Below are 26,372 nucleotides of genomic sequence, written 5' to 3'. Positions count from 1 at the left end.
TGGATTGTGAGGAAGATATGGCCCGCTTAGATGACCCCTTGGCCTCAGAGGTGGACCTTTGTCTAACCAAAATCTGATTTAATTGCTGTAACTGGGTAGACAAAGTATCCGCCCATGGCAGATTAACTACAGGGACAATATGTATCTGTAATGGCACAGGAGGCCCCACAGGGGGCGTGAGACACGTTACAAGCGTAGTCAGCATATTTGAAAAAGCTGCCCAAGGTGGGTCTTCATTGACCACAGGTGCCACAGACGGACTGGGAGATGTATGACCCCCAGCTCCTGAACCAGCAGCTAACACTTCCCCCACTGGTGAATCCGTGACGACAGCACTGCATGGTGTAGGAGCGTCCGCGGATGTCCCACCCTGTGTAGCAGACATCATATGGGATGTAGCCTTAGGACTTAATAATACAATATAGCCAGACAAACACAAAAAAAACCAAGCAAATAATCCCCTGTGTTTTGTGACAGTAAATACAGAGCACAAACAGAGGATATAAGTGGTGTGGAGTGACTGAAAAACACAGTGAGAAATACAAACAGTATACCCTGTGTAGCACTATATATTATATGAGACCCTGACGCACCTAGTTCCCCAGGGTACAGACTATAGTGATCGCAAATGTGTGATACACAAGAGTGGAATCCACACAGCAGCTATAGGCAAACTCAGTCACAAGTACAATGCAGGAATTATCACATATAACAATAAAACTGCACTGGACTAGTAATTACATATAGGTATGTATGTATGCAGATATAACAATGCACAGTAAACACTGGATGTATATCACAGAATACTTGTACTAAATATTCAGATAGCAATACACTTGTTCTTAACGAACACTGTCTAAAATGACATGTAGAATACTTAAGTGTCTGTAAATGCACAGCGCTGATGATACAGGCGGATTGACAGAGGAGACAGTGCCCAGCAGTTCCGGAGATCAGCCCAGCTATGTAATGGCGCCAAAATCTCTTCAGGGAGTGAGGGAGAGAGAGAGATGCAGCTCTACGGCGGGAACAACAGAAGTAGATGGCGCCTGGAGCTGGGGGAGGGGCTACAAGTCAGCGCCTTATCCCCTCTGCTGGACTTCACCACCCGGGTACTGTGGAGCCTTTTGCAAATGGATTTTAATAAAGCCGACCTGTGCTCCTTGCCCTGGTGGATATAGTGGGGTCCCTGTGCGACAGTGTCCACGCCAGCGGCGTGGTCCGTCTCCTGGGACCGCGACCGGATCGCAATTTACCTTACCTCCCCCCTTCAAGTGCAGCCACGCAATCCTGGAGAATAACAGCGGTGGTGTGCCTGAAGAAAACCGGTGTGTCTCCGCTGCAAGTACCCGGGAACCAGGCCGCGGGAGTATGCAGCGCCGCTGAGGGAGGTGATGGAGCCGCAGCACAGCATGCCATAAAGACATAGAAAGTGCTGCAGCCCTTGAAGTCTTCTAAAAAAGCTCTTTTCAGGGCTGCCTAGCGCAGCCCCACCTATTAGTGACCTGCACTGCAGGCACCAACTTACAAACTGAGCTCCAGTGCCTGGAGACGGAGCTATAGAGGAGGTGGTGCAGTGCATCCTGGGAACAGTCAAAGCTTTAGCCTGTTGGAGCCTCGGATCAAGTTCCAACTCTACACCCCGATGTTATTCCCTGTGGAATACCAGTGTATCCTGCTGCAGAAATATGGATGTCAACTGCTGATTCCAGGTATCAAGTGGATTTCATAGGTCAATAAAATGACCATTTCTATTTTGTAAGGGGCATACACACGGAGAGATCCGTGCTTAATTTCTATGCAATATGCTTAGAAATTAAGCATACATCTCCCCGTGTGTACCCCCCCACCCCCACCCCCCCCACCCCCACCCTGTACACACAGTAAATGCAACAGTTTTGGGAGTTGAATGACTCAATTATCACTAGAATCAACTGAAACCATGAGGCCTTGTGAATTAAAAGACAAAACAACTGCCCCGACCACAGTGTGTAAACAATGGGCATTAATGCACCAGAACAAGTCATCCGCTCTTCGTATGTGAGTAGGAAATGTTGCCGTGGTCTTAGGTAAAGTACATTTTCAGTTCCATGTTATTTTTCTGTGCAGTGTCAGGTGTTCCCTTTAACAGCACTGACCGGCAAGAGTTAAAACAGAAAAATGCATTTGGGGAAGTAGACAGTAGAAATGCTTAGCATTTCAATTAAGATTAGCTTTGTTTGTCTTGTCTACAGTGAGGGTTGTTCTGTACTCTGAGAGCAGAGACCAAATCCCTGACTCGCTTCACCTACGTCCAGTTCTGCATGTAAAGTTTTAACATTCAACACATCTGCTTCCATAATAATCCCTATAAAAACAGATACTAACCCTGGAAAATATATTTGCACCGTTAAGGAATGAAAATATTGAAAAGGATCTTCAGGAGATAAGGTTAGTTAGATATATTTAAAAATATTTTCTCACTCGGTCCGTAGTCACCATATTTCTAAGGACATAAATAGGAAAAAATAGGTGATGATGGCCCTGAGGTTGAGAGAAGAATTTCATAAATCTAACACATCTTATAGATTGCCATGGCAACATTTAGAGGCATGACTGACTGACTCTTTTTCAGAACACGTGTGAATAGAAGCCAGTATAGAAAACCTGTGTTTATCACAGTGGTTAAGAAATAATAATTTTTACAGCCAATCAAAGCATGGTGAATGCAATTTGTTCAGATCCTTAAGATGACACACAGTCTTTCCGAAATGTTGTCATTAGGTCGACAATAACACTGACATTCCTTATGTTGACCATTATTATGGAGACATTGTTAATATGTCAACAAGCAACATGTCGACAAGGACATAATGTGGACATGTGAAATGCTGCCATTGTCAAAATGTTGACATTAAAGTTAAATCCGCTACATATTTATCGATTTATCGGCCGAGCCGACAGCAAGGGGGGGGGGGGGGGGTTGTTGACGAGGAGAGAGAAGATTCTTTACTCCCTGACATCACCAGGCCCCATAGCTCTGCATGCTAATATGGTCGATATTGTCCATATTGGCTTGCAGACATAAACCACCCGGCACCAACGATGGACAACCGCGGGGCCGCTCACTGTTCATCGTTAGTGCCTACAAACTGAGCGATATGAACAATTTCTTGTTCATTACTGAACGAGATTGTTCATATCGGCCGCACACATCAGCAAGTGTGTAGGGCCCATTAGGCGGGACAGGAGGCTTAGGTGTAGGTATTAGGAGCAGGCACTAGGAGGAGTTAGGGTTAGGTACTAGAGGGAGGTATAGGGTAGGTATTAGGAGCAGGCACTAGGGGGAGTTCGGGTTAGGTACTAGAGGGAGGGATAGGGTAGGTATTAGGAGCAGACACTAGGGGGAGTTAGGGTTAGGTACTAGAGGGAGGTATAGGGTAGGTATTAGGAGCAGGCACTAGGGGGAGTTAGGGTTAGGTACTAGAGGGAGGGATAGGGTAGGTATTAGGAGCAGACACTAGGGGGAGTTAGGGTTAGGTACTAGAGGGAGGTATAGGGTAGGTATTAGGAGCAGGCACTAGGGGGAGTTCGGGTTAGGTACTAGAGGGAGGGATAGGGTAGGTATTAGGAGCAGGCACTAGGGGGAGTTCGGGTTAGGTACTAGAGGGAGGGATAGGGTAGGTATTAGGAGCAGGCACTAGGGGGAGTTAGGGTTATGTACTAGAGGGAGGGATAGGGTAGGTATTAGGAGCAGACACTAGGGGGAGTTAGGGTTAGGTACTAGAGGGAGGTATAGGGTAGGTATTAGGAGCAGGCACTAGGGGGAGTTCGGGTTAGGTACTAGAGGGAGGTATAGGGTAGGTATTAGGAGCAGGCACTAGGGGGAAGTTCGGGTTAGGTACTAGAGGGAGGGATAGGGTAGGTATTAGGAGCAGGCACTAGGGGGAAGTTCGGGTTAGGTACTAGAGGGAGGGATAGGGTAGGTATTAGGAGCAGGCACTAGGGGGAGTTCGGGTTAGGTACTAGAGGGAGGGATAGGGTAGGTATTAGGAGCAGGCACTAGGGGGAGTTAGGGTTATGTACTAGAGGGAGGGATAGGGTAGGTATTAGGAGCAGGCACTAGGGGGAGTTCGGGTTAGGTACTAGAGGGAGGGATAGGGTAGGTATTAGGAGCAGGCACTAGGGGGAGTTAGGGTTATGTACTAGAGGGAGGTATAGGGTAGGGTAGGTATTAGGAGCAGGCACTAGGGGGAGTTCGGGTTAGGTACTAGAGGGGGGGATAGGGTAGGTATTAGGAGCAGGCACTAGGGGGAGTAAGGGTTATGTACTAGAGGGAGGTATAGGGTAGGGTAGGTATTAGGAGCAGGCACTAGGGGGAGTTCGGGTTAGGTACTAGAGGGGGGGATAGGGTAGGTATTAGGAGCAGGCACTAGGGGGGAGTTAGGGTTAGGTACTAGAGGGAGGGATAGGGTAGGATAGGTATTAGGAGCAGGCACTAGGGGGAGTTCGGGTTAGGTACTAGAGGGAGGGATAGGGTAGCTATTAGAAGCAGGCACTAGGGGGAGTTAGGGTTAGGTGCTAGAGGGAGGGATAGGGTAGGTATTAGAGTTAGGGCAGTTAGTTATACTCCCCAGAACACTGCTCTGGTAGATGACTCCACTGGAACTGTAGGTCACATGAACGCCGGGACTGTAAAGAAGTCGCTGGAGCCTCTGCAGCTATTGGGAGCAGGTAAGTCACTACTGGGCCACCAGGGCCAATATGCTGACATTCTATCATGTCGACATTTCATCAGTGTCTACATTATGAATGTCGACATATCATACCACACTGCCCATTCCTGTGCATGTATATAATAAGAAGGTTGGTAGGGAAGATTCGGTAATTATCCCTGCATCATACCCTTAGCAGGTTCTTACTCATAAAATACAACTTGGAGAACTCTGTATGTTTATGGTCATTTTCATAACTCAAAGATCATATTCCTATGAATTCCTAGATATGCACCTAGGAATTGATGGGTGGAAAATGGGTTATTTCCACAAAGCATAATAACTCTACCTTTCTGACTGGTTACATGGGAATGACTTAACACAAATGAAAGGATTCTGGCTGTAAAGCCTGCATTCAGCATATTGCGGGAAAATAAGATACCGCATGGCAATAAATGCACAGCCAGACCATCAAATTTCTTTTTAGCACAGTCACACACAGGCTTATTGCACAAAACGTTACATATACAAAGCAGCTGTACACTTCTGACAGGTACGTTTAAAGCAGCAATCACATTTCACAATTTGATCGATAATTTTCACTTTACAGACCAATGTTTAATAAAAGGCAATATACGGCCTATCATTGGCCCTCATTCCGAGTTGTTCGCTCGCTAGCAGATTTTAGCAGCATTGCACACGCTAGGCCACTGCCCTCTGGGAGTGTTTTAGTTTAGCAGAATTGCGAATGAAAGATTAGCAGAATTGCGAATAGAAAATTCTTAGCAGTTTCTGAGTAGCTCGTGACTTACTCCTACACTGCGATCAGCTCAGCCCGTTTCGTTCTTGGTTTGACGTCACAAACACGCCCTGCGTTCGGCCAGCCACTCCCCCGTTTCTCCAGACACTCCCGCGTTTTATTCTGGCACGCCTGCGTTTTTCCGCACACTCCCAGAAAACGGTCAGTTTCCGCCCAGAAACACCCACTTCCTGTCAATCACACTCCGATCACTTCAACGATGAAAATTCTTCGCTCGGACGTGAGTAAATCTACTAAGTTTTGAGCTAAAATACTTCGCGCATGCGCACTGCGTACCATGCGCATTTTTGCCTTAATTGCTCCGTTGCGAAAATCGGAAACGAGCGAACAACTCGGAATGACCCCCTTTGTACCTTTGCAGAACAAAGAAATATGGCAGGTCCTATTAATACAAAAAAAAAAAGTAACTTAAGGATGTATGTACTCAATGAGCACAATGAAGGAGATGCAGAGTCATATTTTTAAACGGGTGGCAATATTATTTCTCTAACGTCCTTGAGGATGCTGGGACTCCGTAAGGACCATGGGGAATAGACGGGCTCCGCAGGAGATAGGGCACTTTAAGAAAGTTTTGGATTCTGGGCGTGCACTGGCTCCTCCCTCTATGACCCTCCTCCAGACCTCAGTTTTACACTGTGCCCAGAGGGAAATGGGTGCACTGCAAGGAGCTCCCCTGAGTTCTCTGCCTAGAAAGCATTTTTGTTTGGATTTTTTCTATATTTTTACAGGGAGCACTGCTGGCAACAGGCTCCCTGCATCGAGGGACTGAGGAGAGAGGGGCAGACCTTCTTAAATGATAGGCTCTGCTTCCTCGGCTACTGGACACCATTAGCTCCAGAGGGGGTGAACACAGGTTCGTCCTGGGCGTTCACTCCCAGAGCCGCGCCGCCGTTCTCCTCACAGAGCCAGAAGAAACGAAGTCAGAAGACGTCTCAGGCGGCAGAAGCCTTCAGAGCTTCACTGAGGTAACGCACAGCACTGCAGCTGTGCGTCATTGCTCCCATACACCTCACACACTCCGGTCACTGTAAGGGTCCAGGGCGCAGGGGGGCGCCCTGGGCAGCAATATAACACCTCTCTTATGGCAGAAGACAATATACATGTACAGGTGGGCACTGTACATGTATATAAAAGAGCCCCCGCCATTTTTTAATAACTTTGAGCGGGACAGAAGCCCGCCGCCGAGGGGGCGGGGCTTCTCCCTCAGCACTCACCAGCACCATTTTCTCTCCACAGCACCGCTGAGAGGAAGCTCACCCGGACTCTCCCCTGCTTTACACACGGTGAAAGGGGGTTTGAAGGAGAGGGGGGGGCACATAATTGGCGTTTTATTACTACTCAGCGCTTCTGGAAAAGGGCATTCTGTGTTTTTTTTCCAGGGGTATAGCGCTGGGGTGTGTGCTGGCATACTCTCTCTCTGTCTCTCCAAAGGGCCTTAAAGGGGATACTGTCTTCAGAAAAGAGTTTCCCTGTGTGTGTGTGAAGTGTGTCGGTACGCGTGTGTCGACATGTTTGACGAGGAAGGCTCGCTTAAGGTGGAGGGGGAGTGCTTGAATGTCATGTAGCCGCCGGCAACGCCGACACCGGAATGGGTGGATATGCTGAATGTCTTAAATGCAAATGTTAATCTATTGCATAAAAGGTTAGACAAGGCTGAAGCTAGGGATCAGTCAGGTAGCCAGACCATGCCTGTCCCTGTGGCGCCAGGACCTTTGGGGTCTCAGAAGCGCACCATATCCCAGATCGATGACACAGATACCGACACGGATACTGACTCTAGTGTCGACTATGAAGATGCAAAATTACAGCCGAGGGTGGCAAAAGGTATTCGGTACATGATTATTGCCATTAAAGAGGTTTTGCATATTACTGAGGAACCCCCTGTCCCTGACACGAGGGTACACATGTATAAAGGGAAAAAGCCTGAGGTCACCTTTCCGTCCTCATTTGAGCTGAGCGAATTGTGCGAAAAGGCTTGGGAATCTCCAGATAGGAGACCACAAGTTCCCAAAAGGATTCTTTTGGCATATCCTTTTCCACAAACGGATAGGATACGATGGGAATCTTCGCCTAAAGTAGACAAGGCGCTGACACGCTTATCCAAAAAGGTGGCACTGCGTTCTCAGGATACGGCTTCCCTCAAGGATCCTGCTGATCGCAGGCAGGAAATTACCATGAAGCACATTTACACTCATTCAGGTACTATTGTTAGACCGGATATGGCGTCGGCCTGGGTCTGTAGTGCTGTTGTGGCATGGGCAGATTCCTTATCTAAGGAGATTGACACCTTAGATAGGGATGCCATTTTAATGACCATAGAGCATATCAGTGATGCTGCCTTGTATATGAGAGATGCTCAAAGAGACATTTGTTTATTAAGCTAAAGAATAAACGCTATGTCTATTTCTGCTAGGCGGCTCTTGTGGACCCGACAGTGGACGGGAGACGCCGATTCAAAGCGGCATATGGAGTCCTTGCCTTACAAAGGGGAGGAGTTGTTTGGAGACGGCCTCTCGGACCTTGTCTCTACTGCTACGACTGGTAAGTCGAATTTCTTACCTTATGTCCCCCCGCAGCATACAAAAAAGGCACCTCATTATCAAATGCAATCCTTTCGTTCCAATAAGAGCAAGAAGATACGGGGATCGTCCTTTGTTGCCAGAGGAATAGGCAAGGGAAAAAAGCTGCACACAGCTAGTTCCCAGGAGCAGAAGTCCTCCCCTGCATCTGCAAAGTCCACTGCATAACGCTGGGGCTTCCCGGGGGTAGGCAGATCTAATGGGGGCTCGTCTTCGGTTTTTCAGCCACGTCTGGGTTCACTCGCAGGTGGATCCCTGGGCATTAGAGATTGTTTCTCAGGGATACAGGCTGGAATTCGAAGACTTGCCTCCTCGCCGTTTTTTCAAATCGGCTCTGCCGGCTTCCCAGTCAGAGAGGGAGCTAGTGTTGGCAGAAATCCAAAAATTGTATATTCAACAGGTGATTGTCACAGTTCCTCATCTCCAGCAAGGAGAGGGATATTACTCAACCCTGTTTGTGGTCCCGAAACCAGACGGTTCGGTCAGACCCATTTTAAACCTAAAATCCCTGAGCCTGTACTTGAAGAGGTTCAAGTTCAAAATGGAATCACTCAGGGCGGTCATCGCCAGCCTGGAGGGGGGAGGGGGGATTGGATGGTGTCCCTGGACATAAAGGATGCTTACCTTCATGTTCCGATATTCCCCCCTCACCAGGCGTTCCTGAGATTTGCAGTGCAGGAATGTCACTACCAATTTCAGACGTTGCCGTTTGGGTTTTCCACGGCCCCGAGTATTTTCACCAAGGTAATGGCGGAAATGATGGTGCTCCTGCGCAGGCAGGGTGTCACAATTATCCCATACTTGGACGATCTCCTCATAAAGGCGAGATCTCAGGAGAAGTTGCTGGACAGCGTGTCTCTGTCCATGAAGACGTTGCAGTTACACGGCTGGATTCTCAATATACCGAAGTCCCAGCTAGTCCCTACAACGCGTCTGACCTTTTTGGGCCTGATTCTAGACACAGACCAGAAAAAGGTTTTTCTTCCGATCGAAAAGGTTCAGGAGCTCATAGCCCTGGTCAGGAACCTATTAAAGCCAAAAAAGGTTTCAGTGCATCATTGCACACGGGTTCTGGGGAAGATGGTGGCTTCATACGAGGCCATTCCCTTCGGCAGGTTCCATGCGAGGACTTTTCAATGGGACCTCTTGGACAAGTGGTCCGGGTCCCATTTACAAATGCATCAAAGGATCACCCTGTCTCCCAGGAACAGGGTATCTCTCCTGTGGTGGCTGCACAGTGCTCACCTACTAGAGGGTCGCAGGTTCGGCATTCAGGACTGGGTCCTGGTGACCACGGACGCAAGCCTCCGAGGCTGGGGAGCAGTCACACTGGGAAGAAATTTCCAAGGTCTCTGGTCAAATCTAGAGACTTGTCTCCACATCAACGTCCTGGAGTTGAGGGCCATATACAACGCCCTGCGTCAAGCGGAGGAATTGCTTCGGGGAAAACCGGTTCTGATTCAGTCAGACAATGTCACAGCAGTGGCTCATATAAACCGTCAAGGCGGAACAAGGAGCAGAGTGGCCATGGCAGAAGCGACCAGGATTCTACGCTGGGCGGAAGGCCATGTAAGCGCACTATCAGCAGTGTTCATCCCGGTGGTGGACAACTGGGAGGCGGACTTCCTCAGCAGGCACGACCTGCATCCGGGAGAGTGGGGACTTCATCAAGAAGTCTTCGCACAGATCACGGGTCGGTGGGGACTGCCTCAAATAGACATGATGGCATCCCGTCTCAAACAAAACGCTAAAGAGGTATTGCACCAGGTCAAGGGACCCTCAGGCGGTAGCGGTAGACGCTCTGGTGACACCTTGGGTGTTCAGATCGGTCTATGTGATTCCTCCTCTTCCTCTCATACCCAAGGTGTTGAGAATAATAAGAATAAGCAAGGTCAGAACAATCCTCATTGTTCCAGATTGGCCACGGAGGACATGGTATCCGGAGCTGCAAGAGTTGCTCACAGAAGATCCGTGGCCTCTTCCTCTAAGGCAGGACCTGCTGCAGCAGGGGCCCTGTCTGTTCCAAGACTTACCGCGGATGCGTTTGACGGCATGGCGGTTGAACGCCGGATCCTAGCGGAAAAAGGGATTCCGGAGGAGGTCATTCCTACCCTGATAAAGGCTAGGAAAGACGGGACGTTGAAACATTATCACTGTATATGGCGAAAATATGTTTCTTGGTGTGAGGCCAGAGCTGCTCCTACGGAGGAGTTCCATTTGGGCCGTCTACTTCACTTCCTTCAAACAGGAGTGAATTTGGGCCTAAAATTAGGGTCCATAAAGGTCCAAATTTCGGCCTTATCCATTTTCTTTCAAAGAGAATTGGCCTCTCTTCCTGAAGTACAGACTTTGTGAAGGGAGTGCTGCATATTCAGCCTCCCTTTGTACCTCGGGTGGCGCCTTGGGATCTTAACGTGGTGTTACGTTTCCTCAAGTCACCCTTGGTTTGAACCACTCAAAACAATGGAGTTGAAATACCTCACGTGGAAAGTGGTCATGTTGTTGGCATTAGCTTCGGCAAGGCGTGTTTCAGAATTGGCGGCTTTATCACATAAAAGCCCATACTTGGTTTTTCACGTGGATAGGGCAGAGTTGAGGACTCGTCCTCAATTTCGGCCAAAAGTGGTCTCATCTTTTCATGTGCACCAACCTATTGTCGTGTCTGTGGCTACACGGGACTTGGATGTGGTCAGGGCTTTGAAGATTTATGTGACCAGAACGGCTAGGATCAGGAAGACTGAAGCTCTGTTTGTTCTGTATGCGGCCAACAAGGTTGGCGCTCCTGCTTCAAAGCAGACTATTGCTCGCTGGATCTGTAACACGATTCAGCAGGCGCATTCTACGGCAGGATTACCACTGCCTAAATCGGTTAAGGCCCATTCCACTAGGAAGGTGGGCTCTTCTTGGGCGGCTGCCCGAGGGGTCTTGGCATTACAGTTGTGCCGAGCAGCTACTTGGGTCGTAGTCAAACACCTTTGCGAAGTTCTATAAGTTTGATACCCTGGCTGAGGAGGACCTCCTGTTTGCTCAATCGGTGCTGCAGAGTCATCTGCACTCTCCCGCCCGTTTGGGAGCTTTGGTATAATCCCCATGGTCCTTACGGAGTCCCAGCATCCTCAAGGACGTTAGAGAAAATAAGATTTTACTTACCGGTAAATCTATTTCTCGTAGTCCGTAGAGAATGCTGGGCGCCTGTCCCATATGCGGACTTCTTCTGCAAGACTTGTTTATAGTTATTGCTTACATAAGGGTTATGTTATAGTTTATCGGTTGACCCGAGGTATGTTGTTGTTCATACTGTTAACTGGGTAGTTTATCACAAGTTATACGGTGTGATTGGTGTGGCTGGTATGGATCTCGCCCTTAGGTTTACAAAAATCCTTCCTCGTACTGTCCATCTCCTCTGGGCACAGTTTCCCTAACTGAGGTCTGGAGGAGGGGCATAGAGGGAGGAGCCAGTGCACACCCAGAACCCAAAGCTTTCTTAAAGTGCCCTATCTCCTACGGAGCCCGTCTATTCCCTATGGTCCTTACGGAGTCCCAGCATCCTCTACGGACTACGAGAAATAGATTTACCGGTAAGTAAAATCTTATTATTCTATCTTAGGGTGGAATCAATTTAGGCGCGAGCAGCTCGCACCTGCGAGTAAGTGTGGCCCATACAGCTGCAAGCAAAAATGTGCAAGATTGGCACTAGAAGGGACGAAGAGGGGGGCAAGTTTGTGTGCCGTTGTTGCATTTACATGTCTTCGCAGTACCAACTCGCAACTAATTGGATTCCCTCCATATTCTCTACCTGTGTACTGCAGTTTCTGCCATTTACTGTTGCAACATTGCTTCCACAAAATGAAAACATGAAATTAGATAAATCTGCAATGTGCACATATGATAATGAAAGCAGGAGTTTGGTGGTTGCTATCATTTATACAATCTTGCATCAAAATACAATGTTAGTACAGGTACACCACCGATTTTCCGGCATCCAATGATCCGGAACCTCTATTAATCCGGGCAATTTTGTTTTGTCTGGATTAAAGGGGGTTAGGGACGTCTTTTAATCCAAAGCAAATTCTGCGCATGGGCGTAAAACGAAATACACGCAAGTGTCAGTGGGTACAGCTTCCGCGGACACTGCAGGTGACACAGAAAGCATCAGTGGGGCTGTTATGGCGTCCAAGGTCAAAGCAGGTACCGCACATGGGCGGAACACACAGCATGAGCAAGTGTCAGTAAATACAGTTTCTGAGGGCACTGCAGGTGACACAGCAAGCATCGATGGGGCTGTTATAGCGTCCACTGTAGCATATATTTTACTATGTATTACTTTAAAAATGTTCTGAAGGTGCAAAATTAGTAAAAAAACAAAACAAACAAAAAACAACAACAATTCCACCGTTAATCCAGCAAAATCGATAATCCGACACGGCACTGGAAACGAGGATGCCGGAAAATCGGTGGTGTACCTGTAAATTAGAACTTTGTATATGAATATATACAAAGTAAAACTAGGAGAAGTCTATAGCAGAATGGACTTTTCATAAAATACTATTTCTTCAGCTACTGCACATTGAATGTATATGGTAAGAACACACACGGTGCAGCAACTGATGACATGAAAGTAATGAGAAGAATCATATTCTGAGAGGAATCTTCCAGGCACTAAAATAATTTATGAAATAAATGTCACCATTGTGTGTGGCACACATCACGTCACCCCATTATGTGTGGTCCTTGGGTGGTGCCAAAATGTAAGACATTTATTATAAATGAGACATTCTATTATTACAAACATCTTTTATGAGAAGGTACAATTAGCAACAGTGACTGTTTTCACAAACCAAAGATCACTGTAATCTTTATAATGAACATACATATTTCATATTATACATACATGCACACATAACACACACACATATATATATATATTATACATACACACACACACACACACACACACACATACATACATATCACACACACAAACATATACACACACACACATATATACACACACACATATACACATACATACACACTATTGTATTATATATGTTCCCATAAGAAGCGGCACTCCACAGTATAGAAATGACACACATACAGGGCAGTAAGTAGCAACGTTTCTGTTTATTCAACCGTTGTCAGGTATGCTGAAACCGCCTGGCATGCCGAAACGTTGCTACACACTGCCCTGTGTGTATGTCATTTCTATGTGGTAGGCGCACCCAGGCACAGACTGAGCCACGATTAGTGTGGCTCCATCTGTGTGTGTGGTATATATATATATATATATATATATATATATATATATATATTTATTTATTAATTATACACACATACACATATATAAATACAGAATCTGAGGGCGCTGAGTGTGAGATTTCCTGATATAAACAGTACAGTGTTCAACACAATATTCATTTAAAGCCACTATAGACTTAATTTTTACATAAAAGATTTATTCACAATAAAATGGATAAAAAACAATGGCATCAGTTCACATCCACATATAGAGTACATAATAGATCTTTTACAGTAGTGAAAGCGAATTCATCCACATTAAATACACTGGGTTCCTTTAGTGGAGTTTGATCTTAGTAAGATGCAGATGTTGCATAAGCCAGAAAAATCCAACGCGTTTCGTCACCAAGGACTTCTTCAAGGGTTAAGCGATCAGGTGCCAGTGATTATTTATACAAAAATTCAATGGCTTGATACATTTTGGACATAACTTGACATGCCGTGGGAAGGCCTATTTTGTTTCCAGATAGGCCATCCCACGGAATGTCAAATTATGTTGTGGAAAGAAATCTATAGTCTTACATAGGCAACGCCATCTAGAGATAATGTTGCCTACAGTGCAGAAGCTCCGGAAAAATACACTTCTTATACGGGCACATTACAGCCCCATAGACTTCCATTGGGACTTCTGAGTTTGCGGTCTGCAGCGCATAGCTCATATATACCTGCTGTAGACCATTTTAATACATATAAGAACCATATGTACCGCAACAGTTTACATTATTTTGATGGATAAATCCTACCAGTGAGGCTAAGTTCCACAATGTGAAATAAGCTTATGCTGCAATGTGCTAACGTGGGAACTAATTAGGACTTATGGGTAGTGCTGGGCAGATTGGTGCCTGTATAATTAACAAGTACTGCGAACATAAAAAAGCACAAATATTCCCATTAAGATAGGCAAACTAAAGTGTTGTTATACTACTGCCTACCACATGCGGCTGTTATCGGTCCTGCAATATATGTATGTAAAGAACAGTTTGTTAACTTAGATTTTGTTAAGGTGCATACACACGGTGAAATTATGACCATCTCCGATTTTGACTATGCGATTTCCCTTGAACTCCCCCAGAGCCCAGAAGCATCTATTTTGACTATCTGTACCTTTGATTTTGACTATGGGCCTAATTCAGACCAGATCGCTAGGCTGCGTTTTCGTATAGTCTGCGATCAGGTCTAAACTGCGCATGCACCGCAATGCGCAGGCGTGTCGCACGGGTACAAAGTGGATCGCCGCTCAGCGATGGGTTTGTGCAAAGAATACATTTGCACGGGCATTCGCAAGGAGATTAACAGGAAGAGGCCGTTTGTGGGTGTCAACTGACCATTTTCTGGGAGTGGTTGAAAAAATGCAGGCGTGTCCATGCGTTTGCAGGGAGGGTTTCTGACGTCAATTCCGGTCCCGGACAGGCTGAAGTGTTCGCAGCGGCTGAGTAATTCCTGGGTTACTCAGATACTGCACAAAATCTATTTGTACAGCTCTGCTACACATGCGTTCGCACACTTGCAAAGCAAAAATACACTCCCCTATGGGCGGCGACTATACGAACGCAGGATTGCAAAAAAAACCTAGCAAGCTAACAGGTCTGAATTGGGCCCTATGTGTGATTTTGACTAAGTGCCAATTTTGACTATACTTTTTACTAGACAGTATACTATATAGTCATCGGTATCGCAAGCTGCCTAATAGTGCGATTTGCACTAACTTCCTTGCGATTTTGACTACAGTATATAGTCAAAATTGCAAGGATAAATCTTACTGTGTGTACACACCCTTAAGGGCTTGTACGTACAGGTGGGGAAAACAGCGGGCACTGAAAATGCACACACCAACTTGTAGTTTATCGTCACTGTAACAGCTGGAGTTAACACATTTCAATGCATCATAGTAGAATAAAGCAGTGTTTTAACAGAACTTTAGTTAATGGTTTCATGAGAAGTAAAACCTAACATTTGGCCGTATAGTGTGTGCATGCACAGGTACATCTGCCGTACTTTCCCATTTCCAAATGCCACCATCAAAGCCATTTAAAAAAAGCTTTGATTATGTGTTAAATGCTTTCAAATTAGTTGTCTGTACAATGGCAAACACAAACAAATAGTATACACAAGTCCCAGCAGTTAGGGAGTCACATTTACCACTCCAGCAGAACCTTTTGGGGTCATTTATACCCACATTTTTCGCTAACACAAAAAAAGAAACGTTCCTTAGTTAACTCTTGTATGGTATATCATTTTGACCACATCTGTTCATTCACATAAAGTAGTGGCAAATTGCAGCCTATATGTTGGCTTCATTTCTTATTGTTATTTAGATGAAAGGAAAACACATTCTAAAACGTTCACTTAAAGATGCATTTCCATAAAGTATCCCCGAGGAAGCTAGAGCGAGGTAAAACCAAGAAAACAGGCTTGTAATAAGCAATGTGTTTTCCCACCCCCTTTCTGGTACACAGAGTACTCTGTACAGGACATCTCTGTGCACAAGGCTGCCCCACTCTGCTTTCAGTTAAGAGTTCAGGGTGGGAGAAATCATCTGGCAGGCAGCTCCTTCCATGAAGTGTTATGACAATCTGTAAGGCAGGACAGCCTTAGGGCTGTGCATAAACCTGACTGTGTACAACTCTGTCACAAAGAATAAAGACAGACACTCAGGACCAGTGGTCAAAACTTCTTACTTAAGGAATTATAAATCCCAGTATGTTCCCATCCTCCAGGTGAGACTCTGAAAGCAGTGACAAGGAACAATTAGCATGCATACAGAATATTTCTGTAGGTGATGCCACCTCTATGTGGAACATAGCATAGATGTGATGCTGCAGGGGAAAGGCTGGATCTGTTGTGGGCAGTGCAATCTCTGGCTAAATATGATGGAGTAAGAGCAATGAAGCATAGACCCAGTGTTGGTAAAATACAGAAGGATAATTAGTGTGAAGTATATCATCTAATGCACATGCCTGGGAATACAAAACTAGGAATGATCCCCATTGTTCCCTCCATGCGGCTTCTATCTCTATTTACAAAACACAAATATGCATAAAAAGAAACATAAACCAAGTAACTACATCCCAGCCTGGATGGTAATACACATGCCATTAGAGGAGTAACAATGTGAGTACAGATAGCGTATTGTTAGAAAAGGAACTTATCCATGTTGACAATCTGAAGGTTTTGTTTGGTTCACAAAAAGGGAAACGTCTAAGAAATGAAAAAAATCCCAAAACAAGTAGTTGTTAAAAAGTTAAAGTAAACAATAGTTATTTATTGACTAAGGCTAAAGGGTGTGTTTATTCAGCTGTGTTGTCTGCAGTGTTAGAGCAATCTCACTGAGAGCATATTGCTATGTTTGTGTTCTAGGAAACGTGGTGCACACACTGTTTGTGTTATATGTTGGCTTAATTTCTTATTGTTATTTAGATGAAAGGAAAACACATTCTAAAACGTTCACTTAAAATATTAAATTAATGTTATTGAAACACGTACAAGGAAGAACAGTGCAGCCAAAAATAGGATTTTGGTTACCTACCGGTAAATCCTTTTCTCGTAGTCCGTAGAGGATGCTGGGGTCCACATTAGTACCATGGGGTATAGACGGGTCCACCAGGAGCCATTGGCACTTTCAGATTTTGAGAGTGTGGGCTGGCTCTTCCCTCTATGCCCCTCCTACCAGCTCAGTCTAGAAACTGTGCACGAGAAGACGGACATCTTCAAGAGAAGGATTTAACACAGATAGTGGCGAGATTCATACCAGCTCTAGTGTTCATTCTAGCACCCTGCACCTTTCAAATCCTGTGCAGTTCCTCTTCCCTGCCTGGGGTGTCGCTCTCTGCTCTGGTGCTTCTCAGCACACACAGGTCTGTATCACAGCACGGAGTAACAGATCAGAGTGTGCTGAGAAGCACCACAGCAGAGAGCGACACCCCAGGCAAGGAAGAGGAACTGCACGGATTTTGAAAGGTGCAGGGTGCTGGAATGAACACTAAGCTCACACATACAAGGCACATCAAGCTAACTTCGCTTGTAAACTCAGCAACCGCTGAAAACATTACTTACCAAGTAACAATGTAGTACTTAACTAAAACAAAGTTGTACTGAACCAGATAACAATTGCAGGAAAACAAGCACCGGGCAGGCGCCCAGCATCCTCTACAGACTACGAGAAAAGGATTTACCAAAATCCTATTTACTCTTACGTCCTAGAGGATGCTGGGGTCCACATTACTACCATGGGGATGTACCAAAGCTCTCAGAACGGGAGGGAGAGCGCGGATGCTCCTGCAGAACTGATTGACTGAACTTCAGATCATCAGAGGCCAAAGTATCGAACTTGTAGAACTTTGTAAACGTGTTCAACCCAGACCAAGTTGCAGCTCGGCAAAGTTGTAAAGCAGAAACACCCCAGGCAGCCGCTCAGGAAGACCCCACCTTACATGTAGAGTCGGCCTTGACAGACGTAGGACACAGCAATCCTGCCTTAGAATACGCATGCTGGATAGTGAACCTGATCCAGCGAGAGATCGTCTGCTTAGAAGCAGGACACCCAAATATCTTGGGATCATACAGGACAAACAGAGTACGATTTTCTGTGACGAGCAATCCTCCTTACATAGATTTTCAGAGCCCTTACAACATCCAAGGACTTTGATAAGCTTGATAAATTAGGAGCATAATATATCTTATTGTAAATCCCCTGTGTGACATATGTCCACAGCTCTCACTGAACTTATCAGAAGTACAGTATTTAGAGCAAGGAAAAGAACCACAGAACACATGGGGCAATTTTAACCAGTGCACAAAGTGGTAATTTAAATGACAGCATAAACATATTTTGGTACCTAGTATTACAAGGACTACCATCCTTTATTAATTTTTTTTAAGTTATACAGGGAGTCGCTTTGTTTATCTTTCACAAGATTTTTGTTTGTCATTTTTAATATAAACTCAATCCATAATGTTGTTAGCTTGAAGATAAGTTGTCTGTCCTGTACTAAGTTCGGCATCATAAAAAACATGGGCTCAACCCCTTACTATCAGTGAAGCAGTGTCTTTATTTCAAAGTAAAGCTGTTCTGCCCGCAGTAAGAAAATGCAGGCATGGGCAATATTCCACACGTGGTTTCTGGAAAAGCAGTGGAAAAATATGCCAGGCCAAAAGAAACATGCAAATTGGCGGCGTTACCTTCCATTTATCAGCGGTGTTTGATTTACTGGTTACTGGTGTGAGAGATGACCTCTATTAAGTGATGTAAAAGGCAACTGGACATGGCCGATAAGACAGTCATGGATGGGAATAACTCTCTGAGGGGGAAAAATGCAGCAAAAAAAAGTAACTATATAAAAATCTGCATACAAAATAGGACCATTGAAAGAAGTCTCCCACAGGAATGCCAAAACACTGTTACCTCTGATAAAGGATAACAGTGCAGAAGGATCTATTATCTTTTCTGATTGTGCAAGCGTACAAAACAGGTGAACTGATAGAGGCCGGAATTATCACTTCAAGGTTAATCACGGGTATAACTCTGTGCAGACCTAAAAACCAGTGTACAGTACAAACACAACATGTGGAGAAATCGGAAACACAGAGGAACAACCTGACATTTAAAATCTTATTTGACAGGTGTTCAATGGCAACAAAACACAGGCAAGAGAGATCCATTTACAGCCATTCTATCAGCATGTGATTTATGGGAACCGAAAGTCAACTATTACAATTTTAACAAATGTTTGTATTGGGACACGTGTGCACGTCGACGCGCGTGGTTCCCGGAATTAATGGGAGTAAATGGGAGCGTCTCTTTAAGCTCGCCGTCGAGGCCAGGCGCATGTGCGCGCACCCCCGTCTGCGATGAAGCCACGCTTGCTCCATATGTATACTTGAAAGTTTCTATCATGTCCTCCCTTTCCCTTCTCTGCTCAAAACTATGGCCCTCATTCCGAGTTGATCGCTAGTTGCTTTTGGTCGCAGCGCGGCGATTAGTTGAAAAAGCGGCACTTCTGCGCATGCGTACGGGCCGCAGTACGCACGCGCGAAGTACTTTCACACAAAACTATGCAGTTTTACACAAGGTCGAGCAACGCTTTTCTGTCGCTGTTGATCGGTGAGTGATTGACAGGAAGTGAGAGTGTTTCTGGGTGGTAACTGGCTGAGTGTGCTAAAAAACGCAGGCGTGCCAGGTAAAAACGCAGGCGTGTCTGGGGAAACGGGGGAGTGGCTGGCCGAACGCAAGGTGTGTTTGTGACGTCAAAGCAGGAACTAAACTGACTGAGGTGATCGCAAGGTAGGAGTAGGTTTGGAGCTGCTCAGAAACTGCATGAAAAAATTTTCAGGCAGTTCTGCTAACCTTTCGTTCGCACTTCTGCTAAGCTAAGATACACTCCCAGAGGGTGGCGGCCTAGCGTGTGCACTGCTGCTAAAAGCAGCTAGCAAGCGATCAACTCGGAATGAGGGCCTATACTTATTGAGATTTTAATGTAGGCCATGCACCATTTTAGTTGCCCTTCTTTGTACAGTCTCTAATGTATTTATATCCTTCTGAAGATATGGCCTCCAGAATTTAACACAGTATTCTAGATGAGGCCGTACCAATGACCTATACAGGGCCATTATTATGTCTTTTTCTGCTGACGATTCCTATCCCTATGCAACCAAGCATCTGACTAGCCTTGCTCATTGCTTTGTTACATTGCTTACCTGCCTTTAAGTCATCTCCTAGATCCCTTTCCTCCACAGTAGTTTCCACTATAGCATCGTTAATACTATATTTAGCCAGGGGCGGATTGGTACGTCGGACCACATTCCATTTGGCTGGTCCGGTCGTCCACTCAGTGGCCGCCCATCATTCCTATGCCGGCCGGCTGCCGCGATCGGAGCTCAGCTCCGGTCGGGCAGCATTAACTGAAAGTATCAACAAAATGGACACTGGTGGAGATGCTGCACATGTGCAGCCGCAGTAGCCCCCCTTCCCCCCCCCCTACCCCCATAAGACTTTACAGAGCCGGACTGCCTCCGGATCAGACTCCAGCCCTGTCGCCCCTGTCTGTATAAACAAGCCGCCGCAGCAGGACCCGGCAGCCAGTCTATTCTGACTGCATCAGTAACAAGTATTGTATATAGCACAATGATATACTGAGCCTTTGGTTTATATGCCTTCTTACAAGAAATCGCAGCAGATATATATATAATTTATATGATACATATAATATATATTATATATGTGATAGATAGATAGATAGATAGATAGATAGATAGATAGATAGATAGATAGATAGAGCGCGCAAGAGTGGATGGGGGCACTGTCAGGGACAGATTAGTCCTATTTGTCCCTTGACCGGGAGTGCACACCCTATCTGACGGCCCGGCCTGATACATGTGTCTGCTGCCAGATGCTGAACTTCCAGGATTTGTGTAATGCAAACCAGAAAATATGATCTTGCTGGCTAGCGGATGCTTCTGGCAACCTGCAGCCCAAGAGCATCTGGAGCAGTCACGATGGCACTGTGGCAGCCGAAGCAGAGGATAGCTGGGCACCCCCCAACATAAAGCCGCACAGAGGAGACACACCAAGGGGGCTGAGCGGAGTTCTTTGTCTCACGGTAGCCCATCACCCCAGGAGACAGGACTGGGGTGCAGTGACCCCAGAGCCCTCAATCGGACCACCACCAGGAGACAGACATTCTACCCTTGGGCTCAGGGACCATGCCGATGAGGAACAGGTACAACCTGGTGGATAATGGATGCGACTCCCAGGTTCCCCTGCACAATAAGATAGCCTTCCAGCACGGCATCTACTTCCAAGCGAAGGTGAGCCCGGGGCGCTGGCTGTCTCTGCTGTCTATTACTTGTCTCTTTGCTGGCACTTCTGACTGTCCCTGCTGTTCTCTTGCTGTCTGTCACTCTCTGGTCTTGTCAGTCTCTCTGCTGCTCTCTTGCTGTCTGTTTCTCTCTGCTGCTTTCTTGCTGTCTGTGTCTGTCTCTGCTGCTTTCTTGCTCTCTGTGCCTGTCTCTGCTGCTTTCTTGCTCTCTGTGCCTGTCTCTGCTGCTTTCTTGCTGTCTGTGCCTGTCTCTGCTGCTTTCTTGCTGTCTGTGTCTGTCTCTGCTGCTTTCTTGCTGTCTGTGCCTGTCTCTGCTGCTTTCTTGCTGTCTGTGCCTGTCTCTGCTGCTTTCTTGCTGTCTGTGCCTGTCTCTGCTGCTTTCTTGCTGTCTGTGCCTGTCTCTGCTGCTTTCTTGCTGTCTGTGTCTGTCTCTGCTGCTTTCTTGCTGTCTGTGTCTATCTCTGGTGCTCTCTTGCTATCTCTGCTTCTCTCTTGCAGTCTGTCTCCCTCGGCTGCTCACTGTTTTTTTTCCTGTGGGTGCCAGTGTATTTTTTTTCTTGTGCAGTGTTTTTTGTCTGCACATGCATCCCATAAGTGTTCGTGCAGAGTTGCAGTACAGACCCAGACGCATACACCAAGAAGTGTATTATGTGTTAAAGGTAGGTGCAATCTATGATGTTGCAACCGATGGTACAATGATGATGCATCTTACTACGTGCTGTTGGTGCCAGTGGGTTTCTCAGTAGGCGGAGAATCGCTGCTCAATTTGCATAAAGGTAGAAAAAGATGCAGTTCCAACTGTGTGCACCTCTCAGTCAGGCCCAGAATGTTTTAGCAAAAAGGGTATTAGTGCCAGCAGTGCCATATAGGGAAAATTACACACAATCAAAACAAAATGAAGGGTTTCAAATCGACAGTACAATACAGGGAAAAAAATCTAATAATGCGATATAAAGACCAGAGAGAGTCAAGTATCAACAATAGCACCCTATACCAGTGCCCTGGGAAGGGCAGACAGAAAGCATCACAGTTGCCAACTGAGTGGAAGCACGCTGAAGAGGAGGATAGTGCAGAGTGAAGGGTATGTACACGAGAGATCAGTGTCTGATTGTGAACTTGGAAGAGATAAGGAGTTAAGAGTGTAAGGAGACTGCTAGGCTTGAATGAACATGTGTGCTTTCTGGGCATGTTTTAAACAATGCAGGTTAACAAACAGTCTGATAAGAAATGGGAGTTAATGCGGTCGCGTCTGTGGCGAACTGCCATGCAGGTTTGAAATCGACCCATATTAACGTCATCGTCATTTGTTTACTGGGTAAGTTTAGAATGTACTACACGAGTATTACATAAGTCAACAATGTGCACAGGTTGGGTATGGGATCCCGGCCGCGGAATGCCGGCAGTGTGGGCGAGTACAAGTCCCCTCTATTTCCACTCTATGGGTGTCGTGGACACCCATGAGTGGGGAATAGTCACTGGTAGTCGGCATGCTGTCGGGATCAGGGGGATGTAGGTGCCAGTAATGTGACGGGTGGTCTCCTGACCACCGGTCACATATCTACATCCCATGTGTATGGGTACATCAACCCGGTTTAATAATGTTTGGGTAAGAGCTATCTAAAACGGTATGTTGACACTATATCCGATTTTTCAACTATAAATGAATATATGCTTTGCTTTTAATAAAGGATTTTCAGATCATTCGACAACATAAATGTTCTTATATTTCCACAACAGAGATGAACAAAAATAAGAAAGGACAAATAAAGGTGTAAAGTAAAAAAATAAATTACTGAGCTCTACAGAGAAGCATATGATTGGAAAGTGAATATGGTTCATCCAATCAGCTGTCTTCAACAACCTTAAAGAGAAAACTTCCCAGCTGAAGACTTCAAGCAGATAGGTCTTAATCATCAAATGCAGTTGCCAAGGTGGTGCACAGTATATCACTGGTGGTGCACTATCAAGCATCTATTAGTTGGGGACTATTTGTTTGTCTGCACCTAATCATCTTTAACATACATTCATACCTAAATTATTTCTTCCAGCCAAGGTAATATATTTAACATTGATCTTTGGTGGTTGGTTTGGAACTGATATTTGGTAGCTTTGTGAATCTGCATTAAAGACTGCAGAAAGGCTAGGCTTAAAATGTCTTACAGATCAGTTCCTCTGCATCCGGAGAAGTTGCAAAGCTTTATCAAAGTATAATGCTTAATTCTAAAACCAAAATACATAAAACATACCTAATACGCACAAGTCAATGGAGTACTAATGAAAAGACTTCACATGGCAGACAGCACATTTCACCCACTATGATGATTTAAAAAAAAAAACTGTTTCAAAAACCAGTAAATACATTGGGGCTGAGAGATGAACATATGGCAGCCTGCATACTGTATCTTGTGGGAATTTACACTGGGCACGCTCAGAAAAGCGCATGCATGTATATATTTATTTATTTATTAACAGTTTCTTATATAGTGCAGCATATTCTGTTGTGCTTTACAATTGGAACAACAGTGCCAGAACAAATCTGGGTAATAACAGACAGACAGAGGCAGGAAGGCCCTGCTTGCAAGCATACAATCTATAGAATGCAGCTATGCAGACCAGAATGCATTTTGTATGTTTCAAATAATACAACCAGAGAGTCTGAATGGGGGAATGAAAGATGTTCTCACATTCAGTAACTCTGTGTTCACACATATACAGCCAGTGCTGTATACTCCTATTAGAAGTTCTATCTTTACCGGGCACATGCACATTCAAACTGATGACAATGACGACTTGTAGTTACCCTGGTTGCTACGCTGCCGATACAGAGGCATATCAATTTCAAGCTGCGTATAGCTCAATAACCACGGCAACACTCTCCTCACCAGAGTAAATCGCATCTATTTTACTTTGGCATTGCATCAGCCCCATTCTCTACAGCAGTTTCACTGGCCAATGTTAAAGTAATTCAATAGTGGCATACTACAGCACAATTGTAAGTGTTAAACAGCTTTGTACAACGTAGAAGTACAAGATAAACTATGCAACTAATTGGGAAAAACCATAGATTTCATTTGCGTAATTTTTTGCATAATTCCACAGGTTGTCACTGTACATATCATCATACTGATGTTCAATTTGTGACCAGGATTGGCAAATTGTTTTTGTTAGATTACTGTTCAGAACCACATGAAAACACTTACCGGAACTTCAATTGTTTCTTGTGTGTCATCCAACATTTGGACTTTGAAGGGAAAGGACTTTCCTTGTGGCGACAGGGGTGGCTTGATTCCATGTTCTAAAGTGCTGATCCCGGCACTCTCCGGAGCCCCTAATCGAGAGGCAGCCGTCTGCTGTTGCTCTAACTCCCCCATGCTTTGAAAATCCACTGTTCCCTAGTTTGCCACTGGAATGAAACAATGCAAAATGATTAACACACATGAATCACACTGCGACTGAAGTAACATACCAACTCATTGAGGAATAAAAGTTACATCTTTAAAAACAAATAAATGGCGAAAAGTCTAATAATAGGATGTGTGTAACAAGACTGCAAAACCTTAATAGAGTATGTGCAAAAAAAGTAAAACAAAAGAAATTATACAAGTGGATAATTGGATATTCAACGTATGTGCTTAGAGATATAGTCACTTTACATGTAACATTTTTATTAGCCATAGGTGATATTTTCATATGAAGCTTATGTACACTCGGGCAGGAAAAGGTGACAGACAACACCATTTAGAACTCACTTCTCTACTAACTGCCCTCACGTTCCACTGTTACAACAACAGATATGGAGAAAACAAAAAACAAGCCTTCAAAGAAAGGGGTGTAGTTACTAAAGTGCAGGTTTACAGAAGTGGAGATGTTGCCCATAGCAACCAGGTTCCAGCTGCAATCTTCTAGATTAGAAAGTGCTAAATAAGTGATAAATAGAATCCGAGTGACTGCTATGGGCAACATCTCCACTTCTATAAACCTGCACAACCACAATTGCCTGGCGCTTAAATGAGTTATACAGATACAATATATATTAAACAAAAAAGCAGCAGTGAAGTAATTGGCTTGTGGTAAAAGCCAAATCAATTCACCTGAAACAATTAGGTGTAGACAGAATAAAACAACTTTTTCTCCCTGCGCTGTTAGTCTATATCAGAGGCGTCCAAAACATTGATCGCGATCTACCGGTAGATCGCGATCCAATTGGCGCCTCTGCCGTCTGAGTCTGGATCATTCCCAATGATGCATTTGCGCGGGTGACGTCATGACGTCAGAAGCGCAATGCATCATTGGGAACGCGATGTGAGGAGCCTGTGCGCCTGCTGGATCTGGTTTGATCCAATCAGCGCTGGCAGCAGCAGGACAGCAGCAGCGGCGGGAAGCGGGAGCAGGGACGGGAGCAGGATCCAGCCAGCTAAAGTAAGTATATCTGGCACTGTGGGCACATGGCGCTGTGGGGGCATATGTGGTGCTGTGGGGGCACATCTGGCACTGGGGGGGCCTATGTGTATCTGGCACTGTGGGGGCATATTTTTTTTGTGATTTTTTTCAACTGTGGGGGCCAATGTGTGATTTCGTGCGAGACAGTCATAACACCCTGTGCAGCAAGGCTACGCCCCTTTTGTTATGCCACGTCCTTTTTTGGGCGAGCGCAATTATCCCTAATACGTAGATCACAAAAGCTTTTCAGCTTGTTAAATGTCATTTTACTAATCTTTTATAATTATAAGACTAGTCATTATTGATTAAAATTAATTACTTTTTAATTACTTGGTGAGTCAAGTGTATTCTTGCCCCATTGCGTCATATAGAATGACAGCGCAGGGAGAAAAAGTTACTTTAGAAAATATACCCAAATACTCGGCTATCAAAGTGTATTTTTTTTTATTTTTTTTATTACAGAATGATCTATTTAAGCCATGTTACTTTACTATTATAAAAAGGTACAGCAATACACATTTTCTGGTATGGAGACCTGTAACATGACAATGGGGGTCATTCCGAGATGATCGTAGCCTTGCAAAATTTTGCAGGGCTACGATCACGACAATAGACATGCGGGGGGACGCCCAGCACAGGGCTATCCCGCCCCGCATGTCAGTGCCGCCCCCCCCCCCCCCCCTGCAGAAGTGCAAAAGCATCGCACAGAGGCGATGCTTTCGCACTT

The 26,372-nt window shown here is 45.3% G+C and overlaps 1 protein-coding gene across 6 annotated transcripts in view; it reads right to left on the bottom strand.

The window, feature by feature from the left end:
• The window catches only part of FARP1 (FERM, ARH/RhoGEF and pleckstrin domain protein 1), a 261,056-nt gene that overhangs the window by 195,713 nt on the left and 38,971 nt on the right, over positions 1-26,372 (bottom strand). For all 6 annotated transcript variants that reach the window (XM_063953058.1, XM_063953061.1, XM_063953062.1 and 3 more), the window contains exon 2: positions 24,406-24,608. In XM_063953058.1, coding sequence (XP_063809128.1) covers positions 24,406-24,576 — 171 coding nt within the window. In that variant the 5' untranslated portion in view covers positions 24,577-24,608. The remainder of the gene's footprint in view (positions 1-24,405; positions 24,609-26,372) is intronic.

Source organism: Pseudophryne corroboree, chromosome 2, assembly GCF_028390025.1.
Source record: "Pseudophryne corroboree isolate aPseCor3 chromosome 2, aPseCor3.hap2, whole genome shotgun sequence".
NCBI lineage: Eukaryota > Metazoa > Chordata > Amphibia > Anura > Myobatrachidae > Pseudophryne > Pseudophryne corroboree.
This window is presented reverse-complemented; position numbering and strand designations above follow the sequence as displayed.